The following is a 17,509-nucleotide window of genomic DNA, read 5'->3' as shown; positions in this document are numbered from 1 at the left end:
GATCTCGAATGGGAGCTTGATGTTCTGAATGAGGTCGAGATTGAAAAACAGACTGATGTAATATTGGGACTGTAGAAATTTCACTGTCTTTTCTCGAAGGGATGGTTTCATGCTGAACGACTCAATGTCGAAATGGAGCATGGTCCCGAGGTTGTTTTCTGGTAGCATGTTTCAATGATTTCTTAGAAACTTGGATCGGAAGCCCAGGATTGAAAGTTGCTCGGTGCCGACTCCGAACTGGAGGCGGTGAAGGCGACCGAGAGGATTCTGACAGTGCATATGCATATCAAATGCGTTTAGGCTGTTTGTAATATTTGGGAACAATTCTTGGACTGATATGGCTATATCGATATCGATGCCAACTACTGTGACACTCGATGTCATACAGAGGCTCCTCATACTCTGCAAGGGCATGGCATCAAGATGGATGTGGGAGCAGGACCACTTCCCGGTATTGTGGGGATGGAGAAATATGCTGCCTCTTCACTGTTCTCTTCCGAGGAGGAGAGTGAGATACTGAAACCTTGGAGTTCGATAAGTGTATGACCAGTGGAAACAGGGCTAGAATGGTCCGAGGCCGGGCTGGAGGTAACATCAGCCTCTGGATGGCCATGACTTGATTAAATGCTCGGTAGCGATACAGAAGGTTGGGCCTGAGCTGGAGGGTTAGCTTCTCTAGCTACCAGGGTGTCTCTAGATGACAATTCCTCCAAAATGGGTGAGGGGAGGGAGACATGCACTATCAGAATCTCATGTGGTTGCTGAGATTTGGAAGGTCTTTTGATCTTCTTTTGCTTAGTCTTATCCTTATTAGTTTTATCCTTGTCTTTTTTCTTAGAACCTGACTGGGTCTTTGATGAAACCAAGGACGTCTTTGCCATCAAGGTCGATATTGAAGGTGATTTTGGTTTGATGGAGGACCTTGGAGACAGGGACAGAAGAACCATGGAGGGTTCAAAGTGAGCCTGAGGAACTGGCGTAAATTCCATAGGTGGACTGGTAGGCAGATTTGAGGGTGCAAATGGGATCTCAATCTTTGTAACCAGAGTTTAGGACTGGCTTTGTCAATTTCTTACACTCCGGGCAGTTTTGCATTTGATGGCTCTCGCCCAAGCGATACAAGCAGCGATTGTGGCCATCAGTGAATGGTATTTTACTGCACACGATGTGCAACGTTTGAAAGGCCCTGAGGCTGCCATAAAAAAGGGCAGGAATAGAAAGGGGGGAAGGAAAAACAAAAATAAATCACGGGGAAATGTTCACAAAGAAAAAACTTGATTTAGTCTGTAATCTGAAGAATAATCGTTAAGACAGTCCAAAAATCAATAAACCGATAATAACATTTGAAAATGATCACTAGCTCTGAGTCAAGAAGTCTGATTAAAGCAGCGGCTAAAAGAAACTGAGGTAACTGTTGGGCGAAGCATGCGCACCAGGGGGCAATGTCCTACTAATTTTTTTTTTAAGCTCTAGAATAGTCCAAAAAGTCCTGTGCAGGCACAGTAAACCCATTTGTGTGGATTCACAGAGGCCACGAAGAAGAATCAGGTGGAATCTCTTTTCCTGTAGTTTGAAACCATTACTCCTTGTCCTAGTCTTTGGAGCCATTGAAAACAAACCTGTCCCTTCCTCAACATGACATCCCTTCAAATATTTAAACATGGCTATCATGTCCCCACTTAACCTTCTTTTTGTAAGGCTAAACATTCCCTGCTCCCTAAGCTGCTCCTCATAGGACATGGCTTCCAGACCTTTGACCATTTCGGTCGCCCTCCTCTGGACACATTCCAGGTTGTCAACATCCTTCTTGAATTGAGGTGCCCAGAACTGGACACAGTATTCCAGATGAGATCTGAGCGAAGCAGAATAGAGTGGTACTATCACTTCCCTTGATCTAGACACTCCTATCGAGGCAACCAAGAATTGCATTGGCTTTCTTGGCAGCCGCATCACACTGTTGACTGATGTTCAGTTTGTGGTCTACCAAGACTCCTGGATCCCTTTCACAGGTACTGTTGTCCAGACAGTTGTCTGTGCAGATCATTTTTCCTGCCTAGGTGTAAGACCTTACATTTCTCCCTGTTGAAATTTATTTTGTTAGTTTGGGCCCAGAACTCTAATCTGTCAAGGTAATTTTGAATTTTAATCCTGTCCTCTGGGGAATTAACCCCCCCCCAAACTTGGTATCATACATATTTAATCAGCATACTCTCTATTCCTTAATCCAAGCCAAAATGGCCGCGGGATGCCCAATCGTCGCAAAGCGAGTTGCGGCGATTGGGTGCTCCGTATAGCGATCCCGAAAAAGGGGATCGCTATACGGATTCGTCGTTGTACGGTGCACTCGCTAAGCGAGGCACCACTGTATTTTACTAGCTTACTTGCAAGAATATCATGGGGAACTTTGTCAAAGGTCTTACTGAAATCAAGATATGCTACATCCACAGAATTACCTTCATACATCAAGTCTGTAACTCTCTCAAAAAAAGAGGTCAGATTAGTCTGGCATTACTTTTTGAGAAACCTGTGTTGCCTTTTAGTGATGACAGCATTGCTATCTAAGTAATAACAAACTGTCTAATGATTTGCTCTAGAATTTTTCTGGGAATTGATGTCAGGCTGACTAGGCAATAATTATTGGGTCCCCTTTTTCCCTTTTTAAAGACAGGGACAACATTTGTCCTCCTCCAGTCTGTGGGGACTTCTACAAAGTATAAAATATATACAAAGTACTTCACAATGGGGAAAACTGTACTCCATTGTAAGACGATAGTTCCATAGGCAGCTGCTCTTTTAAGTTTATCCCCATATTTATCACTAAACTGTGCAATGAGTAACTAGCTGCAAATCAAGGTAATTATTTAAGCCAATGAAGCTATCTGCAACATTAGAAATCATGGAGGTCTTTCTAGCCCTGCATGAGAATAGCAGAAAACACATTAAATATTTTTCTAAACAATTTCATTCAGCTCCATGTAACTGAATGACTCAGCCAATCAACATATTCTGTGTGATTTTAAAAACATTTCAAGTGACTGAGTTGTCACTGTGTCATTCTTCTGGCCTTTGGAAGATTATTCTGATAGGAGGTCGCAGAGAGGAAGACCAAATTGCAGTACAACTCTAAAAGTTGGTTGTTTGAAGTTCTATACAGTGTTTATGGTGACCAGATTTTAAAACCCAAAATGATGGTTTTATATTCCAAATGCATAAATAAACCATGGCTTAGAGCTGCTTGCCTTCCAGTCACTTCAGTCTTTAGTGCTAAAGTAGCCTCCAGAAAGAAAGCAAATGTGAAAACTATGGAATGTTAATTCAATAATCACAAACCATAAATAACATTTGGCCTTAGTCAGATATGAAGTCTGAACTGAGTCTAAGAAATAAAAATGCACAAGGCTCAGAATAAAAATTACTAACTTGGTATCTCCAATGTTTATTAAAACATTATCAATCAAACTGAAGAGAAATCTCTGTAAGTCACTCTTTGTTCTTCTAGGAATGTAAAATTTTAGGGTAATTATACTAGGACCTAGTTTCAAGGCTGCATTCACCAGGCCCTTCAGCCAGATATCCAACTAAGCTTGAGTGAGAGACGTAGGCAAGCACTGTGACATGATAAGGCTCCAAGCTCCATGACAAGAATCCTAGCCACCAACCATGGTTTAACTTTCCCATCTATACTATCACGTTCAAATCTCAAACCATATCGAGTTTGCAATGAAATGTCTATTTGCCTCAAGGTAAGTCCAAATGAACACACTGGGTCTTACTTCTGAGAAAGTGTGTATGCCATTGTACTGACAGCAACTGATATTTGTTTCCACATTTTCAATTCCCTATATGAATTAGGAAGAAAAAATGAACTTGATTTATGGTTTTTAATGGCAGTTAGGTTTAGTTAGAAGCATGCACTACTACTTCAATCAAGGTTAAAGGAAAAATAACTTACAGTGCAGTGCACAATCCTGTGATACAACAGCTAAAGCTAGCGAGAAAGAGAAAAGGAAAAGAGAAACTACTATAGAAAAGTTTAAGATTAACGACAAACAGGAAGAAAGTACAAGAACAATCATGGCACATCTGAATTTCTTATTACACCAGAAGTCAATTTTGCCATTGTGTAACAAATCAAGTAATTGCACTGTCTCACTTCAGCATCCTTTTTGTCTAAAAAACACATCAGTTATTTTTGACTGCAAGAAAGCACTACCTCAAAAACCTGCTTGTAGCTGAGCCTTGTGGCGCAGTGGTTAAACTACTATGTTGTTGTTTAGTCGTTTAGTCATGTCCGACTCTTCATGACCCTATGGACCAGAGCACGCCAGGCCCTCCTGTCTTCTACTGCCTCCCGGAGTTGGGTCAAATTCATGTTGGTAGCTTTGATGATAAACTGCTACAGTTGAACCTCTACTTACAAACGTCCCTACGTACGAACAATTCAACTTACGAACAGCTCCGTTCACAAAATTTTGGTTCTACTTCTGAACGGAACTTCAAGATATGAATGGAAAAAAAAACACGGGGGAAGCAGGGAAAGCGTGAAATTTGAACTTTCAGTTGACTGTTGGCCAGCAAAGAGGGTGCTTGTCTGCAACATCACTCATCCAAGTGGTTAGAGAGTGGCTAGGGAGACAGTCTTCAGACTACCTGGCATTGCCTGGTACTGTAGAGTACTGCATGGTACTACAGCACCTGGTATTGCCTGGTACCGCCTGGTACTGTACTGTATGGACTGTATTTTTAGGGCTTTTTTAAATTTTTGAAATTTTTTTAGTTTTTTTTACCGTACTTTCTTTTTTTTAAACAGAGAGACTGCCTATTCTGGGTGATTATTTATTTATTTATTTATTTATTTGATTTATACCCCGCCCATCTGGTATATTCTACCACTCTGGGCGGCTAACAGCAACAAATGAAATTAAAATAATATAAATCCATTGACATCATTAATAAAAACATTTCAAAAGATATAAAAAATGATAGACGAGAAAAAGTTACATACTGGCAGGAGGGAAGGCCTGAATGTAAAGCCATGTTTTCAGTTGGATTTTAAATGTACCCAGCGTAGGGGCCACGCGAATCTCAGGAGGGAGATTATTCCACAGGCGAGGAGCCATCGCCGAGAAGGCCCGGTTTCGAGTCTTTTCCCTCCGGGCCTCCCTCGGCATCAGGCTCCTCAGCCTCACCTCCTGGCTCACGCGGGTGGTACAGGTAGATCTTGGTGGGAGCAGGCGTTCCGCCAGGTATCGAGGCCTCAAACCGTTTAGGGCCTTATAAGCAAGCATCAACACTTTGAAGTCTATGTGGAAACAGATGGGCAGCCAATGCAATTTAGCCAGGAGAAATGTGATGGTGCTTTCTCACTCCAGTGAGGAGTCTGGCCGCTGCATTCTGCACCATCTGAAGTTTCCGCAACAACCTCAAAGGCAGCTCCACATAGAGCGCGTTGCAGTAGTCTAATCTTGAGATTACGAGCGCATGCACCAAGGTAGTGAGCACCCCCCTGTCGAGGTAGGGCCGCAGCCGAGCAATCTGCCAAAGATGGAAAAAGGCGGAGCGGACAACCGACGCCACCTGCATTTCCATAGTAAGCGACGGGTCCAGGTGTACGCCCAAACTGCGGACCCCACTCGTTGGGGCCAGGGCCACCCCCCCAAACGAGAGGGAGCCACCCAGGCCACCTACCACGGGGGCACCCACCCTCAGTACTGTATTTACTGTACTTTACAGGGTTGGGGGTAGGGCTAGGTTTTTGCAGCTGGGGGGGTAGGGCTGGGGCTAGGGATGGATTAAGTTTGTAAGTAAAGGTTCACTGTATACTGAAGCCAAAACTGTGCTCACGACCCAGGGTTCAATCCCTGGTAGCCGGCTCAAGGTTGATTCAGCCTTCTAGCCTTCGAAAGTTGGTAAAATGAGTACCCAGCTCACCCGGGGGATGGGGAGGAAGGAATATGTAGCATGTAAAATAATTAACTTGTAAACTGCCCAGAGAGTGCTATGAGGCGGTATACAAGCAGCACACTTTGCTTTGTATACTTTTTCCGCTTGCCCTTTCCTATTCCATTTTCAGTGCTTTGCACATGGTATGCATGGTCCTGTAGATCTTTGGATCAGACTAAAGGGAATTCCTTTTTCTGCTTCTCCCTATTCCCAAGCACAGAAAAAGTTGCATCTCTGCTCCTCTGCAAAAGAGGAAAGATTTCATGTCACACTGAGCTTTCTAACAAGCTCAGTGTGAAAGAAACTTTACCACAGTGCCAATCGCTTGTTACTGAACATCCTGAATCACTAGAGTAACAAATTCACTCACCAGAGGAATTACCTACAGTAAATGAATTTGTGGAGACATGCTATTGAGAAAGCAGCTATGAATGTTAGTGGTGAGGGGGGATAATTCCTGGCATTCTGTTCTTTTCTTCCCTTTGTTTAACCAACCCTGCTTTGTCCATATTCATCACAAATATCCAGGCATCTTAACAGCCTACTGAAGCAGAAATGGAAACAGAACAGAAGCATTATATAGTGAGTAAAAACTAATGCTGGGAGAGCAACAATAAGAAACTCAAGATTTTTTAATCCTGGCAATATGCTAGAACATGATTTTAATGAAACATACAATATATTTTCAAGCTGGTCAATTTATTCATTATCAATTAAACTTTTTAAATTATGACTTCATTTCTGAATGCATTTTGTCCTCAGAAATAATTGTTGCAGCCCACAAGATTTCAATAAAGTGCTACTGTCATAAGAGTACAATGGAAACACTGAATTCGTGACTAATATAATCTTCTCTTCCACCTTCAGATTGAGTTCAGAATGACTTTTATTGTAAATCACATTAATTAATACAGTTGCTTCAGAAATGCCTGCATTTCACTGCTCATAAAAGCAATTCAATTTAAAATCTACAAAACTGACATTAGAAATGGTGCTTAAGAACAAGTTGGTGCTTAAGAACAAGTGCATGCAAAACCAGATTTTTGGATGTACAGTGGCATCCACATTTTGCAAATAATGTAGAATTAATCAGAAGACCACTTTTATTACAGAATTTGGATTCTAAATAGCATGCTCAATTTTTATGTTAAACAACTGTTAATTTCAAAAAAACCAAAACATCAAAACGCATACCTTAACTTGGAACAGATTATATTTCAAATGCACGCATTTGTCTTTTGAATGGAGAAATTCAGCTACCATTCTCTTATGTGTTAACACATCTTCATACTCTGTATCACTATTTTTGTCCCAGTTACCCCAGGCCAGAACTCGATTATTTGCACCGGTCTAACTACTATGACACAAATCACAGTGGCACACAGATGTGTGTGACTGAATTGTCATTTGTACTCTGTCTCCAGCTGCATGGCTGGGTGCACAATACAAAATGTAAGTGGTGACTTATCAGCTAGCAGCAATTTATTGCTGTGATTTATACCATTAATTACACTTATGCCTGGATAAATAACCAGCAGTAATCTGGCCAAAGAGACTTAAATTGTAAATAGAAGTGGCTGTTATGCTGTGGCTTCCCTGCAACCCTCAATTGAAACATCCTATGTGACTAAAGTAGACAATTATAAGATTATCTTCAGAGGCATTAAAAAGTATATACTGACTCTTCAACCTTATCCTTTGTTTTGAACCTTCTGAACCCAGAGCTGAATCACACAGACATTTTAGTCAGCTAAGACTGTACAGTTTCTATACTGCCTAATATGGGAGTAAGCCTCATTGAAATGAGTGTGACTTACTGGTGTATAGACAGACATGAGACTGTGCACAAGAGTGGATTAAACAAGCACTGCCAATTTTTCTCTTAGAATGGCGTAATTTGCCACTCCGTCTCATGGCCACCAATAATGAAACCTTCCAAAGGTTCAGACAATAATAGACATGGGAATTTGGGCATGCTGTGAATGACAAGCAGCCACTCATACAAAAGAGACAAGTATCCAGCTGTATTTTTTCCATCTACATGTCAAACGTTAACCACACTAATGCAAGGCATTCCTTAGGTTGCAGACAACGCCATATTTCAATAATTTCCAACGTTCAGAGGCAACTTCTAACGGTATTAAAGCAGTATCTCACAACATTTTTAATGAGATACCTTAGTGTTTTACATAAATTACTGTGCCACAAAGTAATAAAACAAATGCAGTCATTTACAACAGGGAAAACACTGGAACACAGTACTGCTTGGAACATGGCAGATGCATATTATATAAAAAAAGTCCAGTATTAAGAGTGGGCTCGTAGCCAAGTGATACTTGGTTCATCCCTTTAAAATGAATGTTACGTTAAAAAGATCCATGTATTCATTAGAAAAGCTTGTGTGGACCTGCAGATAGATGTTTAATAACATCACCTTCTAATTCTCCCCAGGATTATACTATTAAGTTTATAACTGAATAAACTAGAATATATACAGCATTTCCACAAATATTTGAATATTTTATACATATTTCATTATTTATTTCCATATATTTTAAATTATGTATTGACTAAATATTTCCATAAAGCATGTTACTTTCCCCTAGATGTATACTACTCTGAAAAAGAAATAACAGATTCAGGAGTACAGATGGGGACGAATAGGAAAAAAATAGTGCTTTGTTGTGATTAGTCATTTGTCAAAGTTGACTAATGGACAAACCGACAATGCACCACATTTTAGCAACAATCGGCTAATATTTGTCATTAAAACACAATATCCCACCAAACAACTGATCAGTGGGACAATGTCAAGCAGGCTGGCTGTGGGAAGGGAGACTGATTTCTGTTCCTACAGTCAGCATGCTTGTCAATGTCCTGATGATCAGCTGATTGTCGGAAAATTGACAAGCTGCCCTAAGGGAAACTGGGGTTTGTCTACAGCTCCTTGAAGAGTTGTTCAGGCCTTGAGGTGAAAGATAGGTGGTTGTGAGTGAGAATTTATTTCATGCATATTTATCTCTCTCCAGGATAGCTGCTGTAAGATTCTAATAACTTAGCATTAGGGCATCCTGGAAACTGGTCTTTTTCAGGCAATTTTTCCAGTACTTAAAATATACAGTTTTACAAATGCTTATACTTCTCTTTGAGGAATCTTCTAAGTATGGAGAAAACTCCACTTACGTATGTGTGTCCTAGTTTTACTTCAAAATGACAGTCATCCAATCACTCAAACTTGTTCTCACAGTGAATAAAATCATTTGGAGCAGGTGGCAGAGCCCTTATATTTGTAGATGCCAAAGTACACTCTGACCCAGACTGTGAACTAGGAGCTTCTTCAGATCAAAACAAGCATTAAACTTCTTACCTGAAACTGAACCCTCGGGCACTGTATCAGAGAAAGATTGGTGCCAATTTTCCGTACAAGACTTCTATTTGGACCATAAGGCTTACTTGACCAAAGCAACTGTAAGAGTGAAAATATATGTATTTTATAACAGTCTATGTGTCTCATTTTTGAAAACATTATTTCTTGAAAATCACATGTAAATGTAAGACAAATGTGCAAACTTCTTACACTGTGTGACCTATATTTGAAAGGAGATATAGAAAAAGTTGTACCTCCCTCTGAAGTCTCCTTCACAACAGGCAGAATTACAAATTGGGCAAAATCCAGAGGATGGCACGTATACTTAAATTCCACAGACTTCTAAGGCACTTTTCTCTCCTTTGAGGTACAGCCAGTAATATTCTTAATATCCATACCATGCCCATCTTGTACACAATAATGCTTCCAGGTATGTTTCACTATAACCATTACACTTACCGATTCCATAGTCACTCCAACTTGTTCAAGCATCAGTCTAAACAGACGTTTAATCCAGTTGATCATCTAGAATGCAGTCTTCAAAAACTTGTAATCAAACTCCCTCAATTTGTTGGGATACAAGTGTTCCATAATCACTCTGCAAGAAAACAATTGTAAACAACGTTTTTGAACAACTTTTGCAAGTCATGATAAATTGTCATAAAAATTTATATGTGATAATAACTATTACACCAGGAGTACAACTTGTATTTGTTCTTAGTAAAGTCACATTTAGCTGGCTGGATAGCTAATTGTGTCCTGTACACGGCTGTGGAGCCAGAGGTTGGTTTGATTATCCAATATCCCTTCCAGGCAATGCTCAGAGGTAGCTGTTTTGGATGAAGCCCTGCCCCTCCATACGCACATAGCAGGAACAAAAATTAGACGGAACTTTGCTGCTGGGAGAAGAACCACTTCCAGGAGGAGGAAAAAGAAAATTACTTCTGAGTAGTCTATACCTAGAGAACCCTAGAAAGAACTGTCATAGGTTAGAATCAGCTTAATGAAATGTAGATACTGTATTTAGTACCTTTACTTCATTGAAAACATGCATGCTCTATTTTCCTAAATTCTCAAAACAGAAGAGCACTAGTAGTAAGCATACTGGACATAATATCACCCAGAATTGGCAGAAAGGTGAGGAGCTCATGCTTTGAGGCAAATGGCAACCCCTCAAAGTACTGTACCACCTGCCACCATGCACAGTGAGAAGTGACCCCGACCTCCATTTTAATACAAGGTGCACAAGCATACAAAGCTTCTAACAGAATGATTCTCTTTTAAAACAAGACTGTGTGCTCTCTGTACAGCAGGGTGTGCAACTTTGACCTATTTATGGGTTAGTGCAGTGGTTCTTAACCTTTTTGAAAGAAACGCCCCCTTGAGCCATTGAGGAAGTTACCATTGCCCCCTTCCCCGCAGTGATGATTTATTTATTTGTTTGTTTATTTGTTTGTTTATTTATTTAAGACACTTAAATCCAATGACCCCTGAAAACAAACTTAAATTCCAAGAAAATGAAATGCCCCCCAAAAAGTAACATTTAATGATTTAGTTGCAAGTGAATTTTAGGATGCAAAAAGAAATATTAAAAGGGCATAAAAACAAATGCGGGAACTAAAAATTTCAAGACAAAAAGTCTGAAACTAAATTAAAATTGGAGGAAAATACATATTCATGCACACTGTAAAAAGGCTGCAACCATCTTCACAAGTTTGGCTTGCTCCAGCGCCCCCCTACCGCCCCCCTTCTGCTCCAGCGCCCCCCCTACCGCCCCCCTTCTGCTCCAGCGCCCCCACACCGCCCCTTTTCGTTCCACCGCCCCCCTGAAAAATGAAATCGCCCCCTGGGGGGCATTATCGCCCACGTTAAGAACCACTGGGTTAGTGGATCACAGCTTGAGTCGATAATGGTTAGACAGATCCTGAAGCTGAGGCTCCAATACTTTGGCCATCTCATGAGAAGAGAAGACTCCCTGGAAAAGACCCTGATGTTGGGAAAGTGTGAAGGCACGAGGAGAAGGGGACAACAGAGGATGAGATGGTTGGACAGTGTCATTGAAGCTACCAATGTGAATTTGACCCAACTCTGGCAGGCAGTGGAAGACAGGAGGGCCTGGCATGCTCTAGTCCACGGAGTCATGAAGAGTCAGACATGACTTAACGACAAAACAGATACTATCATGGCTACACATTTGTAGTTCTTCAGCAGTTCAGTATTCATTTCAAACTATCATTTTATCTGCATTCTTTTTAATCTGGAAGCATTTGGCTACATGGAGTTTCAGTAGAGCAAGGCATGTTTTATTTGGAATACCTAAGTACTAGCTAGATGGGAGATCTCCTTCGGCTCAGTAAAGAAACAATGTGCTGTTCCACTTTCAAATCTAAAGACGACAACACAGGATTTCTCATTCTGAGGACATAAAGGGAAAGAATCAGATTGATATAGTTTTCTTTGCAAATTGCTCACTTCTGGCCAACTCCTCACCAAGGCAACCAGAAAGCATGCTAGGTACTATTGTGGCTTTATATTTTTACATAAGACCACCACTTCCAACAAAACTACCTGTCCACACAAACAAAGAGCCTTATGGCATCCTAAATATTATGGTCATGATCCAACAGTCCAGTTTGGTATTTAACACCAATGGATTACGGACTTCCTCCCCCTCCCCACCCCCTCCTGCAGACCAACAGAGTGTCAAGAATCTGCTCTAAAATGTTTCCCAGCTCACAGATTTATTTATTTTTAATGTGTATAGATAGCAGGAAGTCAAGGCTATAAATCCTGGTGAAAACAGTTGTATCCAGCTGAAGAATAGTACTGGATTCTGACCTAATAAATTTATTATAAAATTTCATGGATTAGGATCTACTTTATAGAACCCAGATGGACACTTGCCACAAATAAGAAATAATAAACCTTCTGGAATTACTGATGCTGACTTTCCAAAACCTAAAGTAGTTTCCCTGCTATAGGTTTTTAAAATGGCTCTCGGCTTTGATTGAAGCTAGCTAATCTTGGGTAACCTACCCATTAGTATAATGGACTTTTAGGGTTGTTAGATAAGAATAATGACCACACGATATTACTATGATGACGAAGAAACAGAACTAATACTGTTGAATTTCTTGGCCTGCTCAAAAAAGCTCAAAACACAAACTTCCAATTTTATAATAGGCAACAAGCATATTAAAATATCAAAGTTTACACAGACCCATAGCTGCAATTTGGATTTAAGTATCACAACTCTGAATTACTCCCTTGCACTCTTTGTTCTATTAAGTTGTAAGCCTATAAGCAATGCTTATTTTTTAAAATGTATTTCAATTTCATAGCATTGAGACCTTTAAAATGCTTTTTAAATAAGTATTAGAAGTACAGGCAGTAATATCTAAAATATCCAAACCATAATGTAATCTAATATACTATTGCTCGTCATGCTACTGTATATCCCAGGGTTTATAAGGAATCCATTAGACTTCCATTAGTCTTTTGAGTTTACAACTGTGGCTGAGTCAAGCAAATGACCTAGCTGGAGGTAACAATTAGCTACACAAAAGTTGTGCGTGCATGAATTTGACTTCATTGCAACTCTGTTGTATGGAAGCATAGACATTTCAACAAAAATGTTAAGGCTTTAAAATACTCCTGAGGCATGTTTGAACCACAGTTTTCCTAACAGATGTAAAAATATGGACAGCATTTTCATATGTGCCTCAATGAACGGTTGAAACAACATGAGTGATGTTATACAAATGACAGTGCTGTCCTTACATAGGAATAATGGAAGCTGCTTTATATCAAAACACATTACTTTGCATTTAGCCCAATAATCTAAACTGACTCAGTGAATCTAATATTATTTATTTATTTATTTATTTAATTTATATCCCGCCTATCTAGTCAATTAAGACCACTCTAGGCGGCTTACAACAAAATATAACAATATAATTAAAAACAATTTTATATAAGGGAAAAAACTTTGGACAAGATGGGACAGACACTAGGAAAAGGAGAGAGGGGGTTCTTTTAAGTGGCAATATCATAGGCTGAACTAGGGACTTTTGGCATGGAAAACATGTGCTCTACTCTTAACTTTGGTTCCTTCCCCAAAGTGTTCGGAACTCTGGCTGAGCACACAGCTCACTTGATCTAAATAGACAACATGTTAGTTTTAAAAGGTATCAGATAACTCCTTTTTTCTGAATTATGTTGGAACCCTCTATCTCTCTGAAACGCCGCCCCACATGTTATGTTCCATTTTTATGTCTCCTTAAAAAACCCTATCTGTCTAAAAATGCAAGTGCTGGCACACAACATATGACCTTGTAATTGCTCAAAGACCGTAAGCTATATATACAGTATTTCAGATCATGTATACATTTCCCACAGTACCAGCAATACTCTAAATAGCTGTTAGAAAACACTGGCTGTGACCTTATTAAACAAGCACACAAAACATTATTTGTTCTTACATATATTCCCTGATAATCCATAGAAAGGATTGTCTTGATTTCTTGTGACCTTTCAAGTTCAAGCTTTAACTTAAGGCTTAATATGGCTATACACAACATTTTCATTTGCTGTTAAAGCAGAAACAATCCAATGTGGGAATAGTACCAATTCCAGAACTCAATACTAAGGTAGAAGCCAATCCCAAACACTTTGCTCCCTCCACTTGTTTTTATTTGCAATTCTGCACCAAGCTGGTAAGATTCCACAGCTCTAGCTCCCAAAAAGCAGGATGGGCCTCACACTGTTGTTTACTAGAACGCAAGAGAGAAGGGAAGAAGCAGTTAGGAAATAAAATGCTCAAGGTTAGTTGCTGCCTCATCGGAGACAGGCCAATGCTCCAAGCGTAGGAGAGAAAGAGAAGTCAAACAGGGGAACATTTTGACCTTGCATATGACTGCTGTTCAAGGGGAGCGCATAATTTGCAACCTTAGAAACACCCAGCTCTATCTAGGCCTTACCTGGGAATCAAGCCTTGCTGCCTGTAGCACAGAGTGCTTACTCAAAACCGAATTCTGCCTGCTCAGCAGCACCTTTGCTCCCATTTTGTTACTGCCTCTACTATGCTCACAAAACTAGGGTCACTTCAGGGCCGAATTACAGAAAAAACGAGAAAAACCAATAGTCCCAAGGGAAAACGAGGGCAACTGTCGCGGTCAAGCGAAGCCCTCGCGGTCCTCTCTCTTCGACTGCCTTCAGTGGGAGCCAAGGCGGAGGTGCTGCTGCCGCCCCCGAAGCCCGTCCAGAGCCGAGACCGCGTGTCCTCCCAACCCAGACGGCTCGTGTTCTCCCTCAGCTCCCGCCCCGGCTAGAGCCGGCCACCGACGCCGCTCCGAAGTCCCGCCTTGCGAAAGGCTTTACACTTTTAAGACCGACCGCCTGAGGCTTGATAGGAAAACGGACCCGCCTTTCCCCTCCTCAAACCCACCCGCTCGCCCTCCTCCTAGCGACCCCTTTTCTCATTCACCTCAGGAGCCGCGAAGCTCGGCCAGCTCATTCCCTCGCCTTACTCGCCGTCTTCTCAGCCTTGCCGCGTAACCAATCCCCCAGCGGCGCCGGCTACAATTCCGACCAATCCGCGTCTGCCATTGACGGAGGCGAGACTTCAGGCCAAGAGTCGTTAGCCGATCATAGAGAACAGGAAAAAGACCGGCCGGTTTGCTCGTGCACATCTATGGCCCAATGGATAGACATCACGGTCTCCGTCTCTGTGGCTTCAGGAAATCTGACGGGTGTCTACGGTGTGAAGGGTGAAAGGCTTTCCGCAACTCAGTCCTGGAGAATCCCGTCAGCGCGCCATCTGCCGGAGATGTGTTCGCAATGCAATACAATTGGACAGCCTAGATTCACAGTAGACATGAGAAAATCAGAAAATCACTCATTTTCGCTTCCTGCTTATACAGAACGTCCATCCCCTACGGCGGTCGTCTTTTTTGCAACATGCTGCTATGTGTCATTTTAAAACACGGTTCAATCTCTGTTTAGAACTTATTTTCAAATAAGCCCTTATCCTAAGGATACAAGTTCACTGTAGCACATATGTAAAACAATTATTGGGGCAGAGGTGAACAATTTTATGGCGTCCAGGGTTGGAGAACTGGTAGTCCTTCAGATGTTGCAGTTCACATCCTCCTATTGTTGGCCATGTGTGAAGTTAAGGGGAGAACTGGAGCCTAACACTGGAAGGAAACAGCATTTCCATTCCTGAAAAGTAAGCTTTCATTGACTAGAATTTACTGCATCACAGATTAGTTTCAGAGAGTCATCTGATGTGGCAGAAAGAACGTTGGACTAGGATTTGGGATGCCCAGGCTTGGCTATGAAACCTCACTTGGGAATAGCACTTCTTGAACATCTCATGTGTTTACAAAACTCAATTAGGGCTGCAATAAGTTTGAAGGAAAATTCATGGCACATAATATTGGCAAGAAAGCCCCTTCACTTTCCACCATTTATTAAATGTGCTTCCTCAGAGATGCCACATTGCTAGATCCTCAGCACTGCAAGATGTACAGGATACTATAACTCTATGTGAATATAGCAAGTTCAACAATGGGAAACAGAATAATAGGATTGGCAGCAACTTCATACCCACAAAATAGCTTGCTTTCAATACTGTGTTTCCTGAAAATAAGACAGGGTCTTATATTAATTTTTTTTTTTGCTCCAAAAACGCATTAGGGCTTATTTTCAGGGGATGTTTTATTTATTTTTTCATGTACAACAATCTACATTTACTTACAGTCATGTCATTTTCTTCTGGTTGCTGTACAGTGGTGGAGGGTGGGGTTTCAATTGGGGTTTATTTTTGGGGTAGGGCTTATATTACAAGCATCCTGAGAAATCATACTAGGGCTTATTTTCAGGTTAGGTCTTATTTTCGGGGAAACAGAGTAGTAACATGGTACTATTTATTTAAACCATTTGTTTATCTACTTTCTGCCTGTGAAGGCTCCCAATGTGATTTATTTTGAAGTTGCTATTCTAATCTATACTGCAACATTAAACTGCAGATTCTACTTGCTATTCCACAATTTACATCTTTTTCAGCTTCACAGGTATTCCATGAAATGGGATATGGACTGCCATTTCTCATAGAATAAGCTGTTCAGTTCAAATCTCTTGAACATGATAGGATTTAGCTCAAAGCAAGCATGGAGCACTTCAATCATAAACATTCTTCGCGGGGAGTGAGGTACCTTCAATAGCTTCTACTCCTTGGTATTTTTCATCCATGTATCTGGGAAAAAATGAATTTTTTTTCTACCAAAAGCTCATACTGTATTTAAAAACTAAAACCAGAGGGAACATCATCTTCCAGGCATTAGATACTGCTGTTAGCTTGGTTGCAATTTGTTTCACCTAATGGAGAGATCCCCCCCCCCCAATTCTTTGATAATGTTGGCACAGAAGAAACCTGGAGTTTCAAAACAGACAATGGGAAGAGGCAATACTGATTACCTGGACAGCCCTTTGTTGAGTTGGGAGAAAGATCCAACAGCCACTGGGGAAAAATCTGAAATTTATATTCCTGACTTGTTTGTAGCGTGCAATCTGTTATACACAGTACCTTTAAAGTAGCACATCTACCATATCATCTGGGACTTTTATTTTTTATTTTGCAGTATCCACAATATATTGGTTCACAACCTGATGAAAACTACTACAAATCGAAAGTTAGCATTTTCTCAGTAGTCTAATGAAGATATTACTTGCCTTTGATTTTTATTATGTAAGAACCACATAAGTTTTTTTCTAAAAATAAACCTGTTAGTCTTTAAAGTGCCCTGACGCTTCGTCCCTTCTTCCCCCTTAATTCTGCCAACATGCTGAGACAAATAGAACTACTGCTGTGGAAATACAACAGATAGCCGCGTGGTCCTTTCGAAATCTTAAACCAGGAGCAGTAAACCTCCCTGAACATATGAGACCACACGTCCAAACAAAGAAGCACAGCGGTCCCTGCTCTCCTAAAAATGCCCCTTGCACAGCCCAAACGCATGCGCATTATCGGACCCTCAAGGAGCAGCTTCCTCCTGGGATTCGTAGTTCTTCGGAGTCACCACACAGGCTCTGGACTCTAACCCACAATGCCTCTGGACGCCAGAGAGCAAGAGCTCGCCAATCAGGGAACGGCTTAACAAAGTCAGCTGTGAATGGAAAGAAGGCGCTCTTGGAGGC

General features: G+C 41.0%; 1 protein-coding gene across 5 annotated transcripts in view; it reads right to left on the bottom strand.

Annotated features, from left to right (window-relative positions):
- MTFR1 (mitochondrial fission regulator 1) overlaps nt 1-14,934 on the bottom strand; it is a 29,566-nt gene extending 14,632 nt beyond the window's left edge. For 4 of the 5 annotated variants that reach the window (XR_013545425.1, XM_020811846.3, XM_020811872.3 and 1 more), the window contains exons 1-3: nt 14,796-14,934; nt 9,770-9,908; nt 9,311-9,409 (exon numbers count right to left, since the gene is read on the bottom strand). Coding sequence is in view for 4 of the 5 variants with exons in the window: in XM_020811846.3 (XP_020667505.3) it covers nt 9,311-9,409; nt 9,770-9,835 (165 nt within the window). In the remaining variant the exon portion in view is untranslated. Of the gene's footprint in view, nt 1-9,310; nt 9,410-9,769; nt 9,909-14,289; nt 14,438-14,795 lie in introns of those variants that run through there. The other variant, XM_020811854.3, reaches the window with a different exon arrangement.
- Nucleotides 14,935-17,509: the final 2,575 nt, after the last annotated feature.

This window comes from Pogona vitticeps, chromosome 4 (assembly GCF_051106095.1).
Source record: "Pogona vitticeps strain Pit_001003342236 chromosome 4, PviZW2.1, whole genome shotgun sequence".
Taxonomy (NCBI): Eukaryota; Metazoa; Chordata; class Lepidosauria; order Squamata; family Agamidae; genus Pogona; species Pogona vitticeps.
This window is presented reverse-complemented; position numbering and strand designations above follow the sequence as displayed.